The sequence below is a fragment of the Conger conger genome, chromosome 12 (genome assembly GCF_963514075.1).
Source record: "Conger conger chromosome 12, fConCon1.1, whole genome shotgun sequence".
NCBI lineage: Eukaryota > Metazoa > Chordata > Actinopteri > Anguilliformes > Congridae > Conger > Conger conger.
In genome coordinates, this window is record NC_083771.1 from 21984184 (window position 1) to 22003105 (window position 18922).

The window sequence follows — 18922 nt, forward strand, 5'->3', positions numbered from 1 at the left end:
GCTTTGGTGACCACAGAGCAACTGCAAACATCGACCTGGAGCAACCTGCACAACAGTACCTCAAACCTTTACATTTCGTGGTCAGTGGTCTAAATGCGGATGAAAGAACTTCATTGTAATTGCACGTAATATGCAGCTAGCAGTGTGGGGTCTGTTCCATTCCAGTTCAGTCCTTGAGTGGGGGTTAAAGGTTATGGGCCTTACCCGTGTAGTTCTCATTGCCCTGTGCAGGGGTCAAAGGTCATGGGCCTTACCTGTGTAGTTTTCATTGCCCTGGGTGGCTTCACTCAGCAGCTGGGCGATGGCTGAGCTCACCGCCTTGGTGCTGCTGCCCAGATCCTGGGAACTCTTCTCCAGCTGAGAGAGAGAGAGGAGGAAGAAGAAAGAGAGGGAAAAATTGAAAGTGAAAGTATGGGAAAGTGAGCGTCAGAGAGAAGAGAGGGGGAGTGTGAGTGAGCGAGAGATGGGAAGAAAGTGAGAGGGAGATGGAGAGAAGAAAATAAAAAAAGAGTCTCGGGTTTGTGGTGTACTTCAGGAAGAATAATGCCAGCACAGAAATGCCAGCACTCTCCAATATCTCCAGCATGCGGCGCCGTTAAGTGCTATCATGAGAATCATGTGACCTTAAGACATGACGAACCCCCCGTAAAAACCACTCCTGCACTGAGGAATAATCATACACACATTTCTACAAGGAATGCAGCCTTTCCTGCGCTCCATAAGCTCCAGATCAAACATACTACAGCAGGGAATCATCATGGCTGGTTTATGCCACTTCACAAGCATGCAACCACACTTTTATAGCAGCCCACTCCCACGCTGCGAAACCCCAGCAACAACAACACAGAACCTGGTTAACAGTGTAACTGGAATATACAGACAGATGCCATAAATAACCACGAGGCCTGTGAGAAAATTATCTGAAGAAGCCGTTTTGAGGCAGGGTGTCATGACGATACACCTACGCAAAGCTTGTGGCCAGGGCCACCTGTCATGTGACAGGAAGTGTAAAACTAGCAACCCATGAGACTGCAAGCTATGCGAGTGGAGGAAGCTCTGCAAGGGCTCTCTTGCTGTCTTTCTCGGTCTCTCTCACTCTCTCCCCACTCCCCCTGCTCTCCCTCTCCCTCTCCCTCTCCCTTTCCCTTTCTCCCTCTCCCCCTTACCGTTTCCCCGGGCAGGGGCTTGAGTTTGCCTTCGGCTGCTGAGGTCTTGGTCTCGCGCATGTCCTTCTCCAGACCGCGCACCACGGACAGGGCATTGTCAATCTCCAGTGGGCCGCAGGCTTCCTGCGCCTGTCATGAAAACAGGAAGTGAGGAGAGTGGACACAAAACAGGAAGCGAACATCGCCTCTCCCCTAAAAGGAATGGCCAGATGCACCATTTTAAGTATGAGCAGCTCTTAAGTAGTGAGTGATTGACGAGGGCGCTCTGACGCCCTGCCGATGTCACCCTTACCTTCTGTGCTGCGGTGCGGAGCTCGGCCAGGGCAGAGGCCAGGTTCTTGGCACACTGGCTGAGCTGCATGGCAGAGGCTTGGTCGCCGATGGTCGGCACGGTGGCCTTGGCTGCAGTCACCATTTTGGCTCCAGGCTGCGTGCAGGAGACAGAGTAGTCAGAGTGGGGGGGGACACAACTCAATTTCAATTCAGGAAATTGAAATAAAAATCAATTCATTAAATCAAAAAAGAATCCTCACAGAACAGGGTGGTACTTTTTCAATTCTGAAATGAAGATTGGTTCATTTCCTGTATTGACATAATTGACCCCATATTGGAGAATGTGAAGCATTTTGTTCTAGTTCCCTATCATCTGAAACTTAATATAATTACCAACAGGTTTTTTTGGGGAAAAAAACAGAAACACAAAATGACTGCAACAGTGAATTTGTGTTGTTTCTGTAATGGTGTGGAGCACATTTCCCCCACAATGCGAGTACTGAGTGATCACTTTCACCCAGAATGATTTCTTTCTTTCCAGTAGAGAGTTCCTATCAAAAGTAGAATCTTTAAAGGTAACAATATCCCTGCCACAGAGTACAAGTAATTAGCCAGTGGTTCAGGGAGCATGGCGCTAACCTTGATAGCCATGTGTCATGGCATTTACTCATGATTGGAGCCTTTGCAGAACATTCCAGAACAAATCTTGTCACATTGCTTTCCACTCATTAAGCAGGAGTTGCTTCCTTGTCCTCCTCCCGCAGAAGTTTGTTTGCTTCCAGACACCTTATTAAATCCCTTCACATTGGCACTTCCATTTTTTCTACAACCTGCACATCCAGTTCTGAAGTTTTGTACTGCAGCGGACATGCTAATACCGGATACTTCAAATTCTGTATATATCCTGAATATGGGACATCTCAAGGATTCCTACTCTCAGTGCAGGCAGCTCTCTCAGCAAAGCAGAAGAGAGAATGACTAAGCCCCATCTATCTGTGCTCCTTTTCACTAAGGGAAATGAAGAACAGCAATGCTACACTATTAAAGACTTCATTAAATGAACCCTGCTCTTCTCAAAAAAAAAAAAATCTCCCATACTATTCACACAAAACAAAAGAACAAGGCCTTAATGCCACTGCAGTTATTTAAAGACAACTTTTAATGGATAGGGACACAAACACGTTTCGGCTAAAGCCCATGCAAGGACACGCTCTATTTATGAGGGAACATCAATTTGGATAATATTGTGTAATTTTTGTGTACAATGGCAAAGTATTATTCTTTGCCCGCCCACTTTATTGCTACAGTAGACTCAGGCATAACTGCCACCAGCACAAATCACCTACTGGATTATCCCACACCCTCATTTCCATGACAATGTCAATTTCTACTCGGGATTGACAGCCTGGAAAGCTACCAATTTCCACATATATTTTTACAGTCCACGCTTGCACCATATGTGCAAGGACTAAGGAACTTTCCCCAAGATATGCGATTGTCTGTGTTCACCACGCTGTGAAAACGAGAGGAAAAAAAAAACCGGGCACCAAACGGTTTGTTGAGTTAATTCGTTTTTGCATATTCACATTCTGAAATAGTCTCAGCTGCCGTGCCCATTCTGATTTTACCGGTTTATCCAACCGTACATGAATCCACCTTCTCCCCTGGTTCCCCTGATGTCACTTATGTGGGAGATTACTGTGGCTCATGAATATTGGGGCTAAAGGTGACTTTGTTTGTTTCACATGGATGGCGTAGCCGCTCGCGCTAAGAAGTGAACGCCGCTAAGGGTCAAAGCGGTAACCGTGGAGCCGGCGTGAGGGGTCTCACCTGCAGGAAGTTCTGGCCGGCCCCGATCAGAGCCAGCTGGGCGCTGGGGCTGTCGGGCTGGGACTGGCTGCCACGGACTCCCTGGACCAGCATGGGAATCTGCTCAGCCACCACCTGCCAACAGCACAGAACCGTCAGAACCGGTCCAACAGCACAGAACCATCAGAACCGGTCCAACAGCACAAAGCGCACGTCAGAACTGGTCCAACAGCACAGAGCGCATGTCAGAACCGGTCCAACAGCACAGAGCGCATGTCAGAACAGGTCCAACAGCACAAAGCGCATGTCAGAACAGGTCCAACAGCACAGAGCGCACGTCAGAACCGGTCCAACAGCACAGAGCGCACGTCAGAACCGGTCCAACAGCACAGAGCTCATGTAAGAACCGGTCCAACAGCACAGAGCGCATGTCAGAACAGGTCCAACAGCACAAAGCGCACGTCAGAGCAGGTCCAACAGCACAAAGCGCACTTCAGAACAGGTCCAACAGCACAAAGCGCACGTCAGAACCGGTCCAACAGCACAAAGCGCACGTCAGAACAGGTCCAACAGCACAGAGCGCACGTCAGAACCGGTCCAACAGCACAGAGCGCACATCAGAACAGGTCCCGACCCCCTGGTGTCTGAGCCTGGAGGACTGCCACCACCACCATACATTCTGTAGACACCAGACCTGGGCTTTACTGAGCCTGTCTGGTGGATTGAAAAGTGCAAACCCTGCCTTCTGGTCCTCTTGGTTGGCTCAACTGTACCAGGCAAGATCAAATCCAGCACAGAAAATTATTTGAATCCAAAATAATTATGTAACTGACCTCGGTAGACACCCCAGATATTCAGCTCCTGCATTTGGTATGTACTATCTGCAATAGGAGGGTGTGAAGGGTCGTAACAGGTGTTTCTGGTGCTGTACAGCAGTTCTGCACATTCAATACCACAGGATTGTACGGCTTTATTGTATTATGACAAATTGGATTTTTCAGCTTCAATGACAAGGTGACAAGTTCAAAATAAAGAGTTGAATATCTGGTGGGTCTGTAGACTCTACCCTCAATCTCCTTCAATACCTGCGAACATCGCTGAAATCCCAGCCTTGGTTGCATGACAAATCACAGCTCCACCTGGTCTGGATCAGAAATGCAGGCAGTTTGCTGCACTTTTATCGTGGCATAAGAAAAGCAAAGTAACGCAAACCCTAAAACGCTTGCATATGCAAGTCTACAGTAAGTACAGTAGGTGCACTGTGAAACATACGGTCCTGTGTTCTTGCCACTTCCTGGAGAGGCGCAGAAATCAGCGACGCTTCACTCTGAAGAGCGTCGCCCCTGTGTGCTCAGACGTTTACCGAGGACACGGGAGGTGGTTTAGCGTAGGCGAGGGGTGTGAACTCGGCCTGACCTCAAAGAAACAGGAAACAGGAAGTGGGGGGCGGGGGTTGCCGTGGCGACTCCACTCACCTTGCAGCTCTGGACGAGCTGCTGCTGGGCGGCGGGGTTCTTGTTGGAGGAGGCGGCGTGCTGGGCCGCCGCGATGGTCTGAGTGGCTGCTGCCGCCGCCTGCTTCGCCGCGTTCTGGAGAGGGACAGGGGGCAGGGGACAGGGGACAGGGGCAGGGGACAGGGGACAGGGGGCAGGGGCAGGGGCAGGGGACAGGGGGCAGGGGCAGGGGCCAGGGGGCAGGGGACAGGGGGCAGGGGGCAGGGGGCAGGGGACAGGGGGGTACAGCTGTGAGGCCTGCTGCTTATCAAGACAAATAACTCAGGGGGCAGTGTTTGACACACACCCGAGACTCAACTGACTGAAAACTGACTTCCTGATTTGCTTTTAAGTTCATGAACTGAATTTCACTTAATTTCCTGAAACTGAAGAGGGACCTACCCCCAATTCTGGTCTACAGGCAGACATAATATTAATCTGAAAATAATATTACATTCCTTAATCAGTAAAAGCATAAAAACGTAGTTAAATAAAGCTGGACTACCATCCAGCCTGCCGACGCATGTTTGGGATGTGTGATGCAATAATTGTCATCATGTATATTAATCATATGGGCAGGTACTGTAGGGACCACAGGAGAAATGTTATAGCCAAGTTCAGTAAACTCAGTCAGTGTATATGTTCTCTTTGTGATCCGCTACCAGTACAGGTGATTTCATGAAGATACTTCTTCACCTGCAATGCCACATTACACTAGAACTCCACGCCCACTATGAAACAGAAACTGTGCTTCTGAAATGTTCACAACTCAAGCTCACGACCTCTGAATTGTTTGGGTGGCACATAGAGATTACACAGTGTCTCTTTACACAAAAAACAGAACAATGTTCTTTCTAAACTGAAGCTTAGTCTTTGACAAAACAAACTAGCGACGGCACGTTGGAGCATGTCATGGAGAGCAAGCTATTCAATGACTCACCTGCATCTCTGAACGAGATACTAAAACTGACTGAGGAACAGCATGTCGTTACCAGTTCTGAGCCAGTAATTAACCCCCCCTCACCGCAATAACTACTTACTCTGAGAACCATTCCTAGCATAGCTGCTCACGGGAGATCCTGAATCTGACACCAAACTCGCTCCTGATCTTACTGCCGGAAGATCTTTTCGGCGTAAAGGATACGGCGTGGTCTGTATTAGCACATTTTCTCTCTTCGAGAGCAAATGCAGTTTGCAAACTAAACATTCAGCTGCTGAGTGCAGATTGCTTCCTGCCCTGCTCCTGTCGGAGTGGGAAGCAAACGCTGTGGGGGTTTGGAGAACCAGCTCACACCCTCCATGGAAAAGTGTCAATATGCGTTAACCCCTTCCACATCAGCAATGTTCCTGCAGATCACTGAGCATTTCAAAACCTCCAGAAACTCAGGAACGGTGAGCGTTAGGTGCCCTTTAGAGCTCTGTAATTAGTGAGCATTGCTGGGCTGGGCTATCATTATGTTATGTTATATTAAAGGTCAATTTTCAACAATGTTCAGGAGTAGATTATTCCTTCGAGTATATATGGTTTGGTTTGGTTTGGTGGGGTGACCACGTTTGTTTGTGAATTCACAGGGATCAGTGCTTTTATATTTTACTAGCGGCTAAAGCAGACAGGCATTTTCACGCAGGTGTTTGACCCAGGTCCAGCGAGCAGGTCCTCGGAGAGCCAAAATGGCGGGTTGCCTGCTCTTACCTCCAGCTTGTTGACCAGTCTCTTCTTGATGGCGTTCTGTGCGGCGGCGTTGGTGGCCATGCGCAGTCCTTCCGCCGCCTCACGCAGTTTCTGCTGCTGCTCCTCGCTGTCCGGGTTAGCGGCCGCGCCCTGCGATGGCAAAAACACGCCTGCGGTCAAGGGTGGAGAACACAGTCCCAACCCCCAAATCACTCCCCAACTCCGCATTAATGCATCAGGGTCGTTCAGTTGAAATGAAATGAAATGAATTCACTGAAAAAACCTTCATAGAATAATCTGTGCCTTTTTAAATTCAGGTTTCTGCTCATTTTCTCAGCTGACTTTGTGTGAATGGTTTCTGTGAAAGGGAAGGTGGTGTTCAACATCAGAAATTCTATCTCACTGAAAGGGACCATGCCAAAGGGTTATAATCTTCTGCTCACTTGAAGTGTGTTTAAAACAGACAACTAACAACCGACTCGTTCCCTGGGTTTATTTTCAAATACTGACTTATGTCTGAATGTACTTACTGCATGCTATAGCTGGTTGGGACTGGGTGGCTCATTCGGTTACTATGCATCATGAGCCCCATGGCCTTGGATCAAATCGGGAGCATACTAATGAGGACTGAGGCTGGTGAGCAGTTGGTGTTTGTGTCACCCGGGGTAGGAAAAGGTTCAGTTAGTTTGGGGTCCACTCTTCACTGCCATCTAGTGGCCCCTGCTGGTTTCCTACACCCTTGAAGTCAGGTGGGTGTAAGACAGAGGTGTCCGATCTGATCCTAAAAGGGCCGGCGTGGGTGCAGGTTTTTGTTTTAATCCAGCAGTAACACACCTGATTATACTAATGAACTAATCGTGGTCTTTAATCAAGACCTTGATGAGTAGAATCAGCTGTCTTAGTCCTGTGCTAACACAACAACCTGCACGCACGCCGGCCCTTTCTGGATAAGGTTGGACAGCCCTGGTGTAAGATCTCCGACAGTTACCTTGGCGGCCTCCACCATTTTGGCAGTGGCGTCAGCCAGAAGCTTGGCGGCCGACAGCAGCTTGCGGGAGTTCTCCAGGTCCGACTCGCCCTCGGCGTCGGCCTTGATGGCGTTGACGAGGTCGGAGGTCGCCTGGGCCAGGATCCGGGCCTGCCGCACCATCTCACCTGCGCCGAGAAAAACAAGCGATGTTCAGAGCACAAGCTTGGACAGGGGCAGTTTACTGAACTATGGAACAGAAGGCATCAAAGACCTGAAGATCCATGAGGATCCAATTAACGTAAGCTCTAACAACTCCCACAATCCCGGACTGCACCACGGACTGCATTTAGAGAGTGTTGTTCCAGTAACTAAGCGCGTTACAACAACACATTCACATATGCTCACGCACTAACGAACCAACACTGAAAGGCTGCCAAGCAAGGTGCCAACCAGCTTGTCAGGAGCAAGTTAGGCGTCTTGCTGAAGGGACACTTCGATACACCCAGTGAGGGGTATCGAACCAGCGGCTCTCCAACTGCCAGACAACCGCTCTTACCTCCTGAGCTAATATCACCCTCATGGTTAACCCCACCCACGGGCCCCAGCCTGCAGCAGGGCCCTGGCCCCACCCACGGGCCCCAGCCTGCAGCAGGGCCCTGGCCCCACCCACGGGCCCCAGCCTGCAGCAGGGCCCTGGCCCCACCCACGGGCCCCAGCCTGCAGCCGGGCCCTGGCCCCACCCACGGGCCCCAGCCTGCAGCCGGGCCCTGGCCCCACCCACGGCCAGAGGCCGCGGCCCTCGCTCTACCTGCGTCTCCCATGGAGCTGAAGATGTTCTCGGTGACGTCGAGGATGCGGTCGGTGGCCTCCCCGTGGCGGCCAATTGGCTGGCCCCCGCTGGCGTACTGCTTGATGTGCTGCAGCAGCTCATTGAGGGCCTGGGTCACGCCCGTGGCGGCCACGCCCACCTGCTTCAGGAGCTGCTCGTCATTGGTGGCGCCCTGCGACGCCTCCACGCACCCCTCCACCGACTTGGCCACCAGCTTGCCCGCCTCGATCAGCTGCTCCTGGCACACCGGAGAGCTGATGGTGGGGGCCACCACCTGGGAAAGGGCAGGGCAGGAGGGGGGAAATGGTAAATGTACTGAGCTTGTATAGCAATTTTATCACAAAGATTAAATCCTCACACTCACTCTCTCACACTCTCACCAACAGGAAGAGCGGCTGCCATGCAAGCCAGCGACCAGCTTGTCGGGCGCTATTGAGGGCTAGGTACTCTTGCTCAGTGACACTTCAACACACTCAGGGCAGGAGATCGAAACGAGCTAATGTTAACATCAGTTCAACATCACCCAACTAAAGCCCCAAAAACGAGAAATAGTAAATAATGAAATAAGTTCCTTTCAGAACAGTGAAAACTACACAATGGGGTTATGAGAGGAAAGGGTGGATCCTCAGAACAATGCTAGTCTGACATTAAATAACTCCCCCTTTATCTCGATCACTGCCATCTCCCGGCACACAGAATGGTCCTGGCCTCATGTGTCCAGCTCCAGCTGAGCTTCAAAGGAAATAAAAACACCCGTCTCAGCGCTAAACAGCGGGCTCCATTGATCTGTGCCGCTCCACCGTGTGGCGGCGTGGTAAAGTGGAGTGTCAGCCTCATTTCTCCCGCACTTCGCACTTGCTTTAACATGGTTTGAGTGTGTGGGCAGGTTGTGATGGAGTGACTGGGCTCTGAGGCAAACTGCCCCTGATTTGTCCACAAAGTATCACTGTATTGTCCTCATAACACAATAACTTGAAGAAAATCGGTACATGGGGAGACATTAGATGAAGGAAAAAAAAACAAATTATTACCTTCGTATTTTCACCGTTTTTTGTCTCTGAAACACCTATACTGGAGCCAGCCGCACTGGTAGCAGTGAGCAACATCGCAACAAGACCAGGAAATGAGCCTCAAAAATGAAGCCCTAGTTTTTGTCGCTTGGTAAAAACCTGTTTCTTTAATTACTGCTCCTCTTAAAGCACTGACGAAAACTGCCATTTGCAATTAGACATTTTGTGCAAGCTTTTATCCCCAGTCACAATCCATTTACATAGCTAAATATTTACTGGAGAAATTTCAAGTAAGCAACTTGCTCAAGGGGACAACCGCTGTGCCCCACCTGCAAATAAAATCTGCAACCACAACCACTATAAGTACATAACCGTTACACCGTGCCACGTATCCATGCGTTTTCACTTCGCTTTCACAGGATAATGGCTTCTGCAAAATGAAATGAAATAACACAATGTAAATGGAATGGGAAACTTTAAAGCCCATGCCCAAATGAGGAAATGGCTTCCGTCACCTCCGAATTCAAATTTTCGGCTGTGGGCGAAGAGCCGGTGTTATCTTGAGCTTCTCAGAACTAGGGCGTATCGTTATGTTTTAATAATCGATAATGACGGAAAAAAACCCCCCAAAAAAAACCTAATTGCTCAGCAAGACAAACATTGAGCAGGACTGGAACGCTTGAGTGTGTACAGCATGCAGACAGGGAGAAGTGAGAGAAACAAATCACTTCTGCCTTTACAGGACCACGGTCTCGCAGACAGGAAGGGAACAGAGCGCCGAGAGCACTTCTCCTCTGAGGAGTGCCGCAGCTTGCCCGTAACGCTAACCGCCACAGCCTTACTCAACAAGTAATGCCTGCCCTCGTTGCAAGAGATTGCCTCGTCATTTCACAAATAAAAGCACGCATCAGAAAGTTGCAAAGAACTAAAAACGGACCTGAACTGTGTCTTGGTTGAAGCACAGAGGTCTGTTTTTGGACTGGCGTGCGATGAAGCGGAGCGTTTTCGGCTCTAAAATCGGCCCTGCGCTTTTGTAGCAGCTTTCTATTTCGGTGGCAAATACTTTGTGCCTATTTGCGTCCGGGCTAATACACCTTCTCTAGCAGCACAGCTGTCTCCGGTAGCGCAGTGCGGGACACAACATGGAAGGGGTGTAGTGGCGGTTAGCTGCGCCGCGACAGTGTGAAGAACGTCTAGGGCTCTGTGAAAGTCATCATCATGCTCATTTTGCTTTCGTGCAGTGAAAAAAGAAGGAATTAGGCAATTGGACATACTCGTATTTACCTAATTTTACATTTAAATAAACAGGAAAAACCACATGAAGGCTCCTTCAATTCTTGCATGGACAATGGTTTATAATAAAATTCCCTTGCTTAGAGGCTCTATTGACTCTGACATTTTGGCGTCTATGATGCCGATAGTGGCTGCCTTCCTCAGTCTTTTCCCCGGTTTCACTAAACAGTGTGTTTTACTCTGAGCTTCCTGAGTGCTCCAAGCGCTCCTTATATCGGACTCGGCCCTGCGAGGTTGTCCGGGGAAGGAGTCCCTACAGCTTGCTTGGAGTCTGTCGCTATCCTACGCAATCTTCGCTTTAATGTGAAAAGACGCTGCGTGACCGACACCTACCCGGGTGCACGCCACCAGCTGGGAGGTGGAGAGGGCGCACTGCGTCGCCGCGGCGATGACACGGTTCTGCTGGGCGGAGTCCTCCGTCTTCTGCGCCACGTTCTTGGCCTTCAGCACTAGAGCGGCGGCCGCGTTGGCCACCGCCTTCGCCAGCTGCATCAGCATGTCCTGCAAGGGCAAAGGGCAAAGGGCAAAGGTCAAATGTCAAATGTCAAAGGCCAAAAAAGGTACAAATGCTGCCGGTTCTCAATCATGCGGCGCTACCGGACACAGCGGGACTGTGTGGTCCGGCACAGCTCAGGTTGTTTAATTTCGACCCTCCAGGTAAGAGGTTAAGGACAGAGGCATGTACTAGACATTCAAAAGACGGGCCTTTTGAATGAATTAATTCCAATTAGAAAGCTTGCGGTAAATTTAACGACATGAAGAAGAGAGGAATTTTTCAAGGTAGGAAAAAAAATTTTTATTAAGAAAATGAACTGGAGGAAACAGTGGAAAAGGAGAAAGGGTTAGGTGGTCAGAGGGAGACCGACTGATCGGAGGCCAGAACCTCAATTGTGAGCGTTCAGGACAAGGAGCATGAAGTGGGTGATGAATGAGTGTGAATCCGGCATGTTTGTTTTGCGCATGGCCTTGCACTGGTGGCAGGGAGGCCTGCTTTGTGCCCGCCACGCGCTGGCCCCACCATCTGGGCCCACATCACCCAAATTCCTTCCATATGAAGGCACACTATAGGCTAACAATGACTCACACCGCTCCCAGCGCTCAGGGTTTAATCTTCCCCGTCTGTACCGGCCGTTCGGTAAACACGGTCAGACATTTTGGCTCTGAGCGGAAGGACCGGCTGTACTCTGGTTTCCGCACGGCAGCTGAACCCTGCAGCCCGGGACATCCCGCGAAGAGGAACGGGAGGAAGTCCATGCTACTTCATCTACTGTAACAGCTAATCAATACTAGAGACTAAAGCAGGGCTACTCCACAGTGTTTGCAGGTATTTCCACCAACCATGCACTACCATCACCTGATTTCACTGACGAACCTACTTCCTGAACCAAAGAGGTAAAGTAACTGGTGAAATCAGGGGGTTTAGTGCAGGCTGGAGCAAATACCTGCTGACACTGCGGCCCACAGGACCTGCTCCTGCTCGAAGGCAAACTTCAGGCTTAGAGGGTCACAGGGACAGCAGGTTTTTGCTATATATTTTCTGTAAGCAACCGATTTTGGCCCCCGGCCAATCAGTTCAGCCCATTCAAGGGCTGAAACACACCAACAACACAGCCCTGCTTTAAGGTGTTCCAAATGGGGAGAGGGTGCTACTGGACGGCAGACCTGGGACAAATACTCTCCTCGCTCCTGAGGCCCTCTAATGCACAATCTCCTCGCTCCTGAGGCCCTCTAATGCACGATCTCCTCGCTCGTGAGGCCCTGTCATGAACAATCTCCTCTCTCATCAGGCCATTCCTCAAATGTCTAAGACCCCAATGAGGGGAGCCTCTGTGGGCGTGAAAAGGATCCTACTGAGTCCTGCAGCGGGAGTGCGTCTCTGAGCAACCGGGCCTGCCCCCCCGAGTCTCTGCCCCCCCGAATCTCTGCCCACCTGCCCACCCGAGTCTCTGCCTCCTGAGTCTCTGCCTCCCGAGCCTCTGCCCACCCGAGTCTCTGCCCACCCGAGTCTCTGCCCACCCAAGCCTCTGCCTCCACACTCAACGACCGAACACTGTGCAGTTGGCAGCTGCTTAATTAATGTCTAACCTGCTGATTAATTTTTTATTTCACTTCTTTTGTTGCTGTTCATGATTATGACAACCCTAACGTGCATTTTCAAGGATGACAGAATCTAGAAAATAAGGTTCTCCCCATTTAGCTGCTTAATCACACTGCCATCTCTAAATCAGTAAAAAAAAATGTATACTTTAATTTGTAAAATGTCAGACAGTCCAGGTTATAAAATAGATTAGTGAAAATTCTCAGGAATTTTACAGGTGTCTAATGGGTTCCATTTAGCAGAAATAATTACTTGACTGAATGTCTGCTCAAAATAAATAGCAGGAAATAACCAATGGTTTTCTGAGCAACCCTTCATCTACTACTACCTACCAGTTTATCAAGTGGTGAGATCTTAATTTAGTGCGCATCTGTAAAAACGCACGAACACAAGACTGAGGCTGCACATTACCCCCTGCCCCTGCAACCCCCAATTATCCCCCGACCCTCCTGTTCTCCATAAATTAGTCATATATTAATATCAATATTTCAGCAGCCCTTTTTTTGTTCAACCACTGTCAGCTCCAGACAGCAGGCCATTTCCTGCACCAGCAAAATCCACTTACTATCATTACCATGCCCCATGAACAGCATTTAGCGTCTCCTAACATGACAGCCGAGGACCCAGGGTCAGGCAGGAAAACCAGTAGAGGCAACAGCCCTGAGGAACAACTGGAAAACGAGCACAGCGGCAGTTTCACAGGAGCAAAAAAAACTCATGAGCTCCTGACTCTGCTTGACTAGCGCCTTCGTACTTCCATGTCAGTAGTATTTCTGGTATTCTGACGTACTGACCGCGAGAACAAAATATCTTCAAGCAGTCGACAGACGTTCTATTGCCATAAAAAGGCAATCTCTTGAAGGCTGTTTGAACAGGTGACAGACAGAGGATTGCTTGAGAGCGGATGGCGATTACCCTGATGAATTAGCGTGTGATTGAACAGGCGTTTCAGGCTTTTCGATTTCTTGGACAAATTAGTGTGATTGGCTATTGTGAATCATCTGAAAAAAGCAAAATAATCTTCAGGCTTTTTGTTACCAGCATTTGACCATAAGCTGTCCACCTTGCACCCCTGAAAGATCCTTTACCTAGAAACTGAGCAACGTAGTCACAAAAAAGAGAGGGATTATGGGTAATCCAAACACAAATACGCATACAATGTACTCCACAATGCAATTCAATTCTACTTGTGTATGTGTGTGTGTTCAATTCTATTTCCTCAACTCTGGAACTGAACTGAGATATAAATAAATCATCAAAAAATGCTGTATGGGTTGGCTGTGTTGCCGGTGTTGGCGGTGTGCTGGCGGTGTTGGCTGTGCTGGCTGTGCTGGCTGTGTTGGCAGTGTTGGCTGTGTTGGCGGTATTGGCGGTGTTGGCTTCGGGCGTACCTGGAATCGGGGGTCGGCGTCACTCTCTCCGATCTGCTGCAGCAGCTCCCCACTGGCCTGGCCCACGTTGCCCGCGGCCTGCAGGAGGTTCTGTCGTGGCTGGAGGGGACACAACCGCGCATCACTGTCAGACACCGTACCGCAACCGGGGCCTCGTCGTCAGAGAGGGCGAAACGTTCCGCGAGTCAAATAAACATCTGAACCCGACTTACTTTAACCCTCTTGTCACCAGTACAATTTCTGCACATCACTGACAGTTTCATTAACAGCAAATGCTCAGGGATCTGCAGGAGGGGTTTTCACACTTTAATGGCAACTAAACAGTTAAAATATTTCAAGTACACAATGGGGATGTAGGGAGTCCACTACACATTAAAACAAAAATCGATTTTTGATTTTAAAGCAGGGGTCTCCAATATCATCCAAAAAGTGCTGGTGCGGGAGAAGGTTTTTGTTTTAGCCCAACACTAAGACACCCGATTCAACTAATTAGCTAATCATAGACTTCAATCAAGACCTTGATAAGCAGAATCAGGTGACTTGGAGTAACTGAAACACTGTATTTGTTTAAAATTTCAGCAAACGTGGTAAGTGAGGAGGTGTGGGGTTGGCCAGAGGGATGTGGTCTGGGTGTGGGGGTGGGAATATGGGCAGGGGGCGGGACTCACACCCGCGAGTGGATGAAAGGGTGGGGATGGGGAGGGTGGTTTGAAGGTTGGGTGGTTGAATGGGGGAGGACTGGGAGAGTTGGATGGTTGAATGGGGGAGGACTGGGAGAGTTGGGCGGAAGAAGGGAGGTTTTACAGGCTGCTGGAAGCGGTTGTGCAGTCACACGGATGTTAAAATCCCAGTATAAACGTGTGTGAGGCGACGGGGCGGTGTGTACCTCGGTGCTGGCGGGCTGGGCGGTCTTCAGCATGTCGGACACGGCGCAGGCCAGGTTCTTGGCGGCCCCCAAGAGCTGCTGCCCGCTGGCGCCCTCGTCCTCCATCAGCGCGGCCAGCAGCTTCACGCCCTTGGACATCTCCGTCAGGTTGGAGGAGATGGTGGTCACCGCGCAGCCCACGGCCGTGTAGTCTGTCTCCGCCGGGTCGCCTGCAGAGGGGGGCCACCAACAGCAGAGGAGGGCTCAGTGGAGTGCACCATAACGACACAGGCTATTAACTTGGTCTACAACTCCCACACAGAGTGTCCACACACAGTCACTGTGTGGAATAGCTCGTCAGGTCAGAAATGCTGGGGGTTTCCAAGACCAGGCTTGAGATGATGCTCGATACCATCTAGCTTTTTTGTCGACATTGGGCACACATTAGTGGCAAGAAAAGACAACCTGTCTGGGCGGAACGGCCTGCTCTCATCATTATGTTAGGTTACCTCACTGTTGAATGCACTAGAAGATGCTTTGCTAAATGCCTGACATGTAATGTGAAAGTAATGCAAATACTAGTGGTAATGCTAATAAGCTACAGTATGTAAAAATGTGTTTGCGATAATGGCCATTATTCAAATGAATATGTTAATTTCTGTAATCATTTCTGGGCAGCTGAACCTCTTTCACGGTAAATAATTTCCTTCCTTACGGTCTTTGACGCTCTGCAGAAGACCTCTCAGTCTAACACACACCTATTCAGAACAGCGCGAATACAAGATCACAGCATCCACAGCATAAAATGATCACAACTTGCATCCACTTAGCACGCAAAACTCAATCGCCCATTTGAAATAAGCAGACATTTGAGCCTGTTCAGAAAGCATAAATCTGCATGGTGTTAAATGCTAAAAACAAACGCTAAAAACAAACGCTGGTGGTGATATCACTGAAAACATTGCATCAAATTTCCTCCCGTTGGTATTGCGCTGGGCCAAAGCAAAGCAAAACATGTTGTTGGGCTAAAACAGCACACATAAAGCCCTTTACGTACACCAGAGGGGGAAGAGTAATTATATTTGGAGGGAAAAGTGATATTTGTGTTGGTGGAATTGGGCATGACCCACCTCGATGCCACTGAAACGCACAGAACAGGTTTGCGATAAAGTTTACCTGCGGTGAGGTTGACCATGGACGCTGTTCCTGCCGTGATGGCGTCCACTTGGGAGTGGATCACGTGTTTGGACTCGCCCATTTTGTTTTTACGCCATTCTTGGGACGCCTGCCACACAGCAAGGAAGAAGAGGGGAATGAGGAAGAGTGAGTCCTATTTAATCGTAGCTATTGCAAGCTTAGGAGCATATACCAGCAGTCAGTGGATCAATGTGGTGTGCTCAAACCAAAAGAGTCTTTATCAATTTCACACGGTCACACCAGACAGAAACATGTGTAAACCAATTAGACAACAGAAGATGGGTCAAATGAGTCAAAATAAACTTTTTGCTATGTTGTGGCTCATTCATGACTTGCATTAACTCTCCTTAAGGTTGACACATATTCTTTTAATGTGTTTATGCTAAAAGCACTTAGACGGAGAATCCTAAGGCTATTAACCGGCAAATCAATGTCTTGCCCATAACTTTTGGTCGGCAGGCTACATAAATGTGAACATCTGACCCAACTGACGAGGAATTCCAGAGTGAGACACAGCAGCCGCTGAGTAAGGGAGCGTGAATGAAGTGCAGACGTTAGGGGAAAACAAATTCCACAGTGAGATACGGTAGCCCCTGAGTAAGGGGGCGTGGGGAAAGAGCAGAGATTTAGGGACTCACGACGTCCGAGCCGAGGGGAGGGAGGACTTCGATCTCATCCAGAGCGGCCTGTGCGGCCTGCACCGCCTGCATGCTGGAGTTAATGGTGCCGGTGAGGGCCTGCTGAGCCGAGGTCTGGGAGCGGGAGAGGGGTCGGGGGAAAAGTACAAGCAGTTACAAAAAGCACACAGGTCCCGGGGCTCCACCACATTGAATCAAATACCAAGCCCAAGGCCTGTGCTTTCTGCAGCAGGGGCACTGAAATCTGGCCCCCCAAGGTCAGGAGCGCAGACTCTCTTCTGCCTGATCCGTACACACTTCAATGTGATAGCAAACAGCAAACATCATATCATATCGACAAAAAAGAAAAGGTGACTATATTTTATATACTCATAATTGGTTGCGTTGTGTTATTTATTTAGCTGAATAATTGATTGTGTTTTGATGTCTTGTGACTGGAGTTTTCAGTAATTCCCTCTCATCTCAAGGCCCCCCCTGTTGAAAAGCACTCCTCTACAGTGTGACAGCGGTCAGTGCCCCCTGCAGTACCGCTCTCTCACCAGAGGGGGCATGTGTCCGCGGTGCATCTGTCCGCTGGTGACGTGCTGCTTGGCCTGAGGCATGGAGCCCATCTGGAAGCTCTCTGGACCCCCGGCGCCGGGGCGCATGATGGCAGGCAGGGCCACGGACCCCGTCTCCACCTTCCCCACCTTATTAAACTGCTGCTGCATCACCGTGGACCTGAGGACCGGGCACACAGTGAGACACACACACACATGCACAGACACACGCACATACACACACATACACATACACATACACACACATACAGACATACACACACACAAGCACACACACACATACACAGACACACGCACAACCACACGCACATACACACACATACAGACATACACATACACACACATACACACACACAAGCACACAAGCACATGCACATGTGCATAAGCACACGTGCTTATACGCATGTGAACATGCACACACGCGCAAAGAGAGACCTGAAATGCGCACACATCCTCCTGCCACTCCTGCTTCCTAAACTCACTTTTTGGGAGATACAGAATCCTCCAGCATAGTGGATTCTTCATCTCCTTCTAAGCCAAAGTGATCTTTACTCTTTTTCTGAAGAGAGAGAGAAACAAAGAGAGAGAGAGATAAAGAGAGAGAGGTGTTGAAGCACATTTGAAATAACAGACTGGAAGGTCAGAGCCATTTACTTTCACATCCTGGAGAGCCTTCAAAAACATTATCTCAACCCTGGACACTGTTATATAAGAAACTTTCAAATTGCAGTTTAATATTTTTCAAAGAGAAAAGTATTAAACAGTCAATCAAAGTGAAATATGAAATTGATTCATGGTGGTGGTTCCTGTAGAGCAAAGGTGTGAAACTCCGGTTACAGGGTGCAACTCTTAATTTTAAGAACTCAGAACTCAACTTGAGCCATTTTGAAAATGCATATGTTATGAAATATAATATAACAACATAATGTTGTCACCAAATGAAGAAAACTATGCGTTTCCCCCGGATATGGCTGCCCTACAGCATTCCCGCCTGGAGAATCGGTTACCTTCTTCAGAATGATGTCGATATATCCAGCTATCAACTGTGCAATCTGCTCTCCTTCAGTGGTCTGGACCGAGTAGTACCCATCTTGATAATCTCCAAAATCCTGAAAGGGAGGAAAATGTGTCATTTTAGAATGATCAAAGCCTGCTGTCCAGGGTCAGGCACCCGGTTAACGCTCCCAGAGCGGTGAAGACGACTGCACCACTGCATTCTGGGTCACGGTGGGGCACGCGCGTCTGTTGGCAGGGCGATAGGAGGCCAACTGGCCGGGCAGCAGGACGATTGGTGCTGGCGCATTAAGCCCGCTTCATGGGATTTACCAGCTCACTTAATGCTGCAGATGCTTCCATGAGGTGTGTTCAGTGTCCAGCCTTCTGGGGCTGATAAACCACATTCACATACACAAGCCAGTGCCTAGTTCTCTTTCTGCACTATATTTCCAGGAAACACTTTCCTGAGTATTTCAACAGAAATAACACTGAACAGCCACACCAAGTCATCGTTGTTTCCTTTTCTTTTTTTTTTGGTAGATAAATAGCAAAAATGCAAAAGAAATTTGAAGGAATGAGAGCTACAAGATGTCAGCCAGCTGTGATCCCCTTCTCTATCTGTTACTCCCACTGAAAAAAGCAACAATAAGGGAGGCAGACTC

At 49.2% G+C, this 18922-nt stretch overlaps 1 protein-coding gene across 4 annotated transcripts in view; it reads right to left on the reverse strand.

Annotated features, from left to right (window-relative positions):
- tln1 (talin 1) overlaps positions 1 to 18922 on the reverse strand; it is a 115036-nt gene that overhangs the window by 41746 nt on the left and 54368 nt on the right. For all 4 annotated transcript variants that reach the window (XM_061263361.1, XM_061263358.1, XM_061263359.1 and 1 more), the window contains 16 exons: positions 18272 to 18373; positions 17747 to 17823; positions 17244 to 17424; positions 16705 to 16818; positions 16046 to 16154; positions 14891 to 15099; positions 14005 to 14103; positions 10849 to 11016; positions 8192 to 8486; positions 7402 to 7568; positions 6435 to 6563; positions 4724 to 4837; positions 3270 to 3383; positions 1459 to 1593; positions 1167 to 1295; positions 255 to 357 (listed from right to left, as the gene is read on the reverse strand). In XM_061263361.1, coding sequence (XP_061119345.1) covers positions 255 to 357; positions 1167 to 1295; positions 1459 to 1593; positions 3270 to 3383; positions 4724 to 4837; positions 6435 to 6563; positions 7402 to 7568; positions 8192 to 8486; positions 10849 to 11016; positions 14005 to 14103; positions 14891 to 15099; positions 16046 to 16154; positions 16705 to 16818; positions 17244 to 17424; positions 17747 to 17823; positions 18272 to 18373 — 2245 coding nt within the window. The remainder of the gene's footprint in view (positions 1 to 254; positions 358 to 1166; positions 1296 to 1458; positions 1594 to 3269; positions 3384 to 4723; positions 4838 to 6434; positions 6564 to 7401; positions 7569 to 8191; positions 8487 to 10848; positions 11017 to 14004; positions 14104 to 14890; positions 15100 to 16045; positions 16155 to 16704; positions 16819 to 17243; positions 17425 to 17746; positions 17824 to 18271; positions 18374 to 18922) is intronic.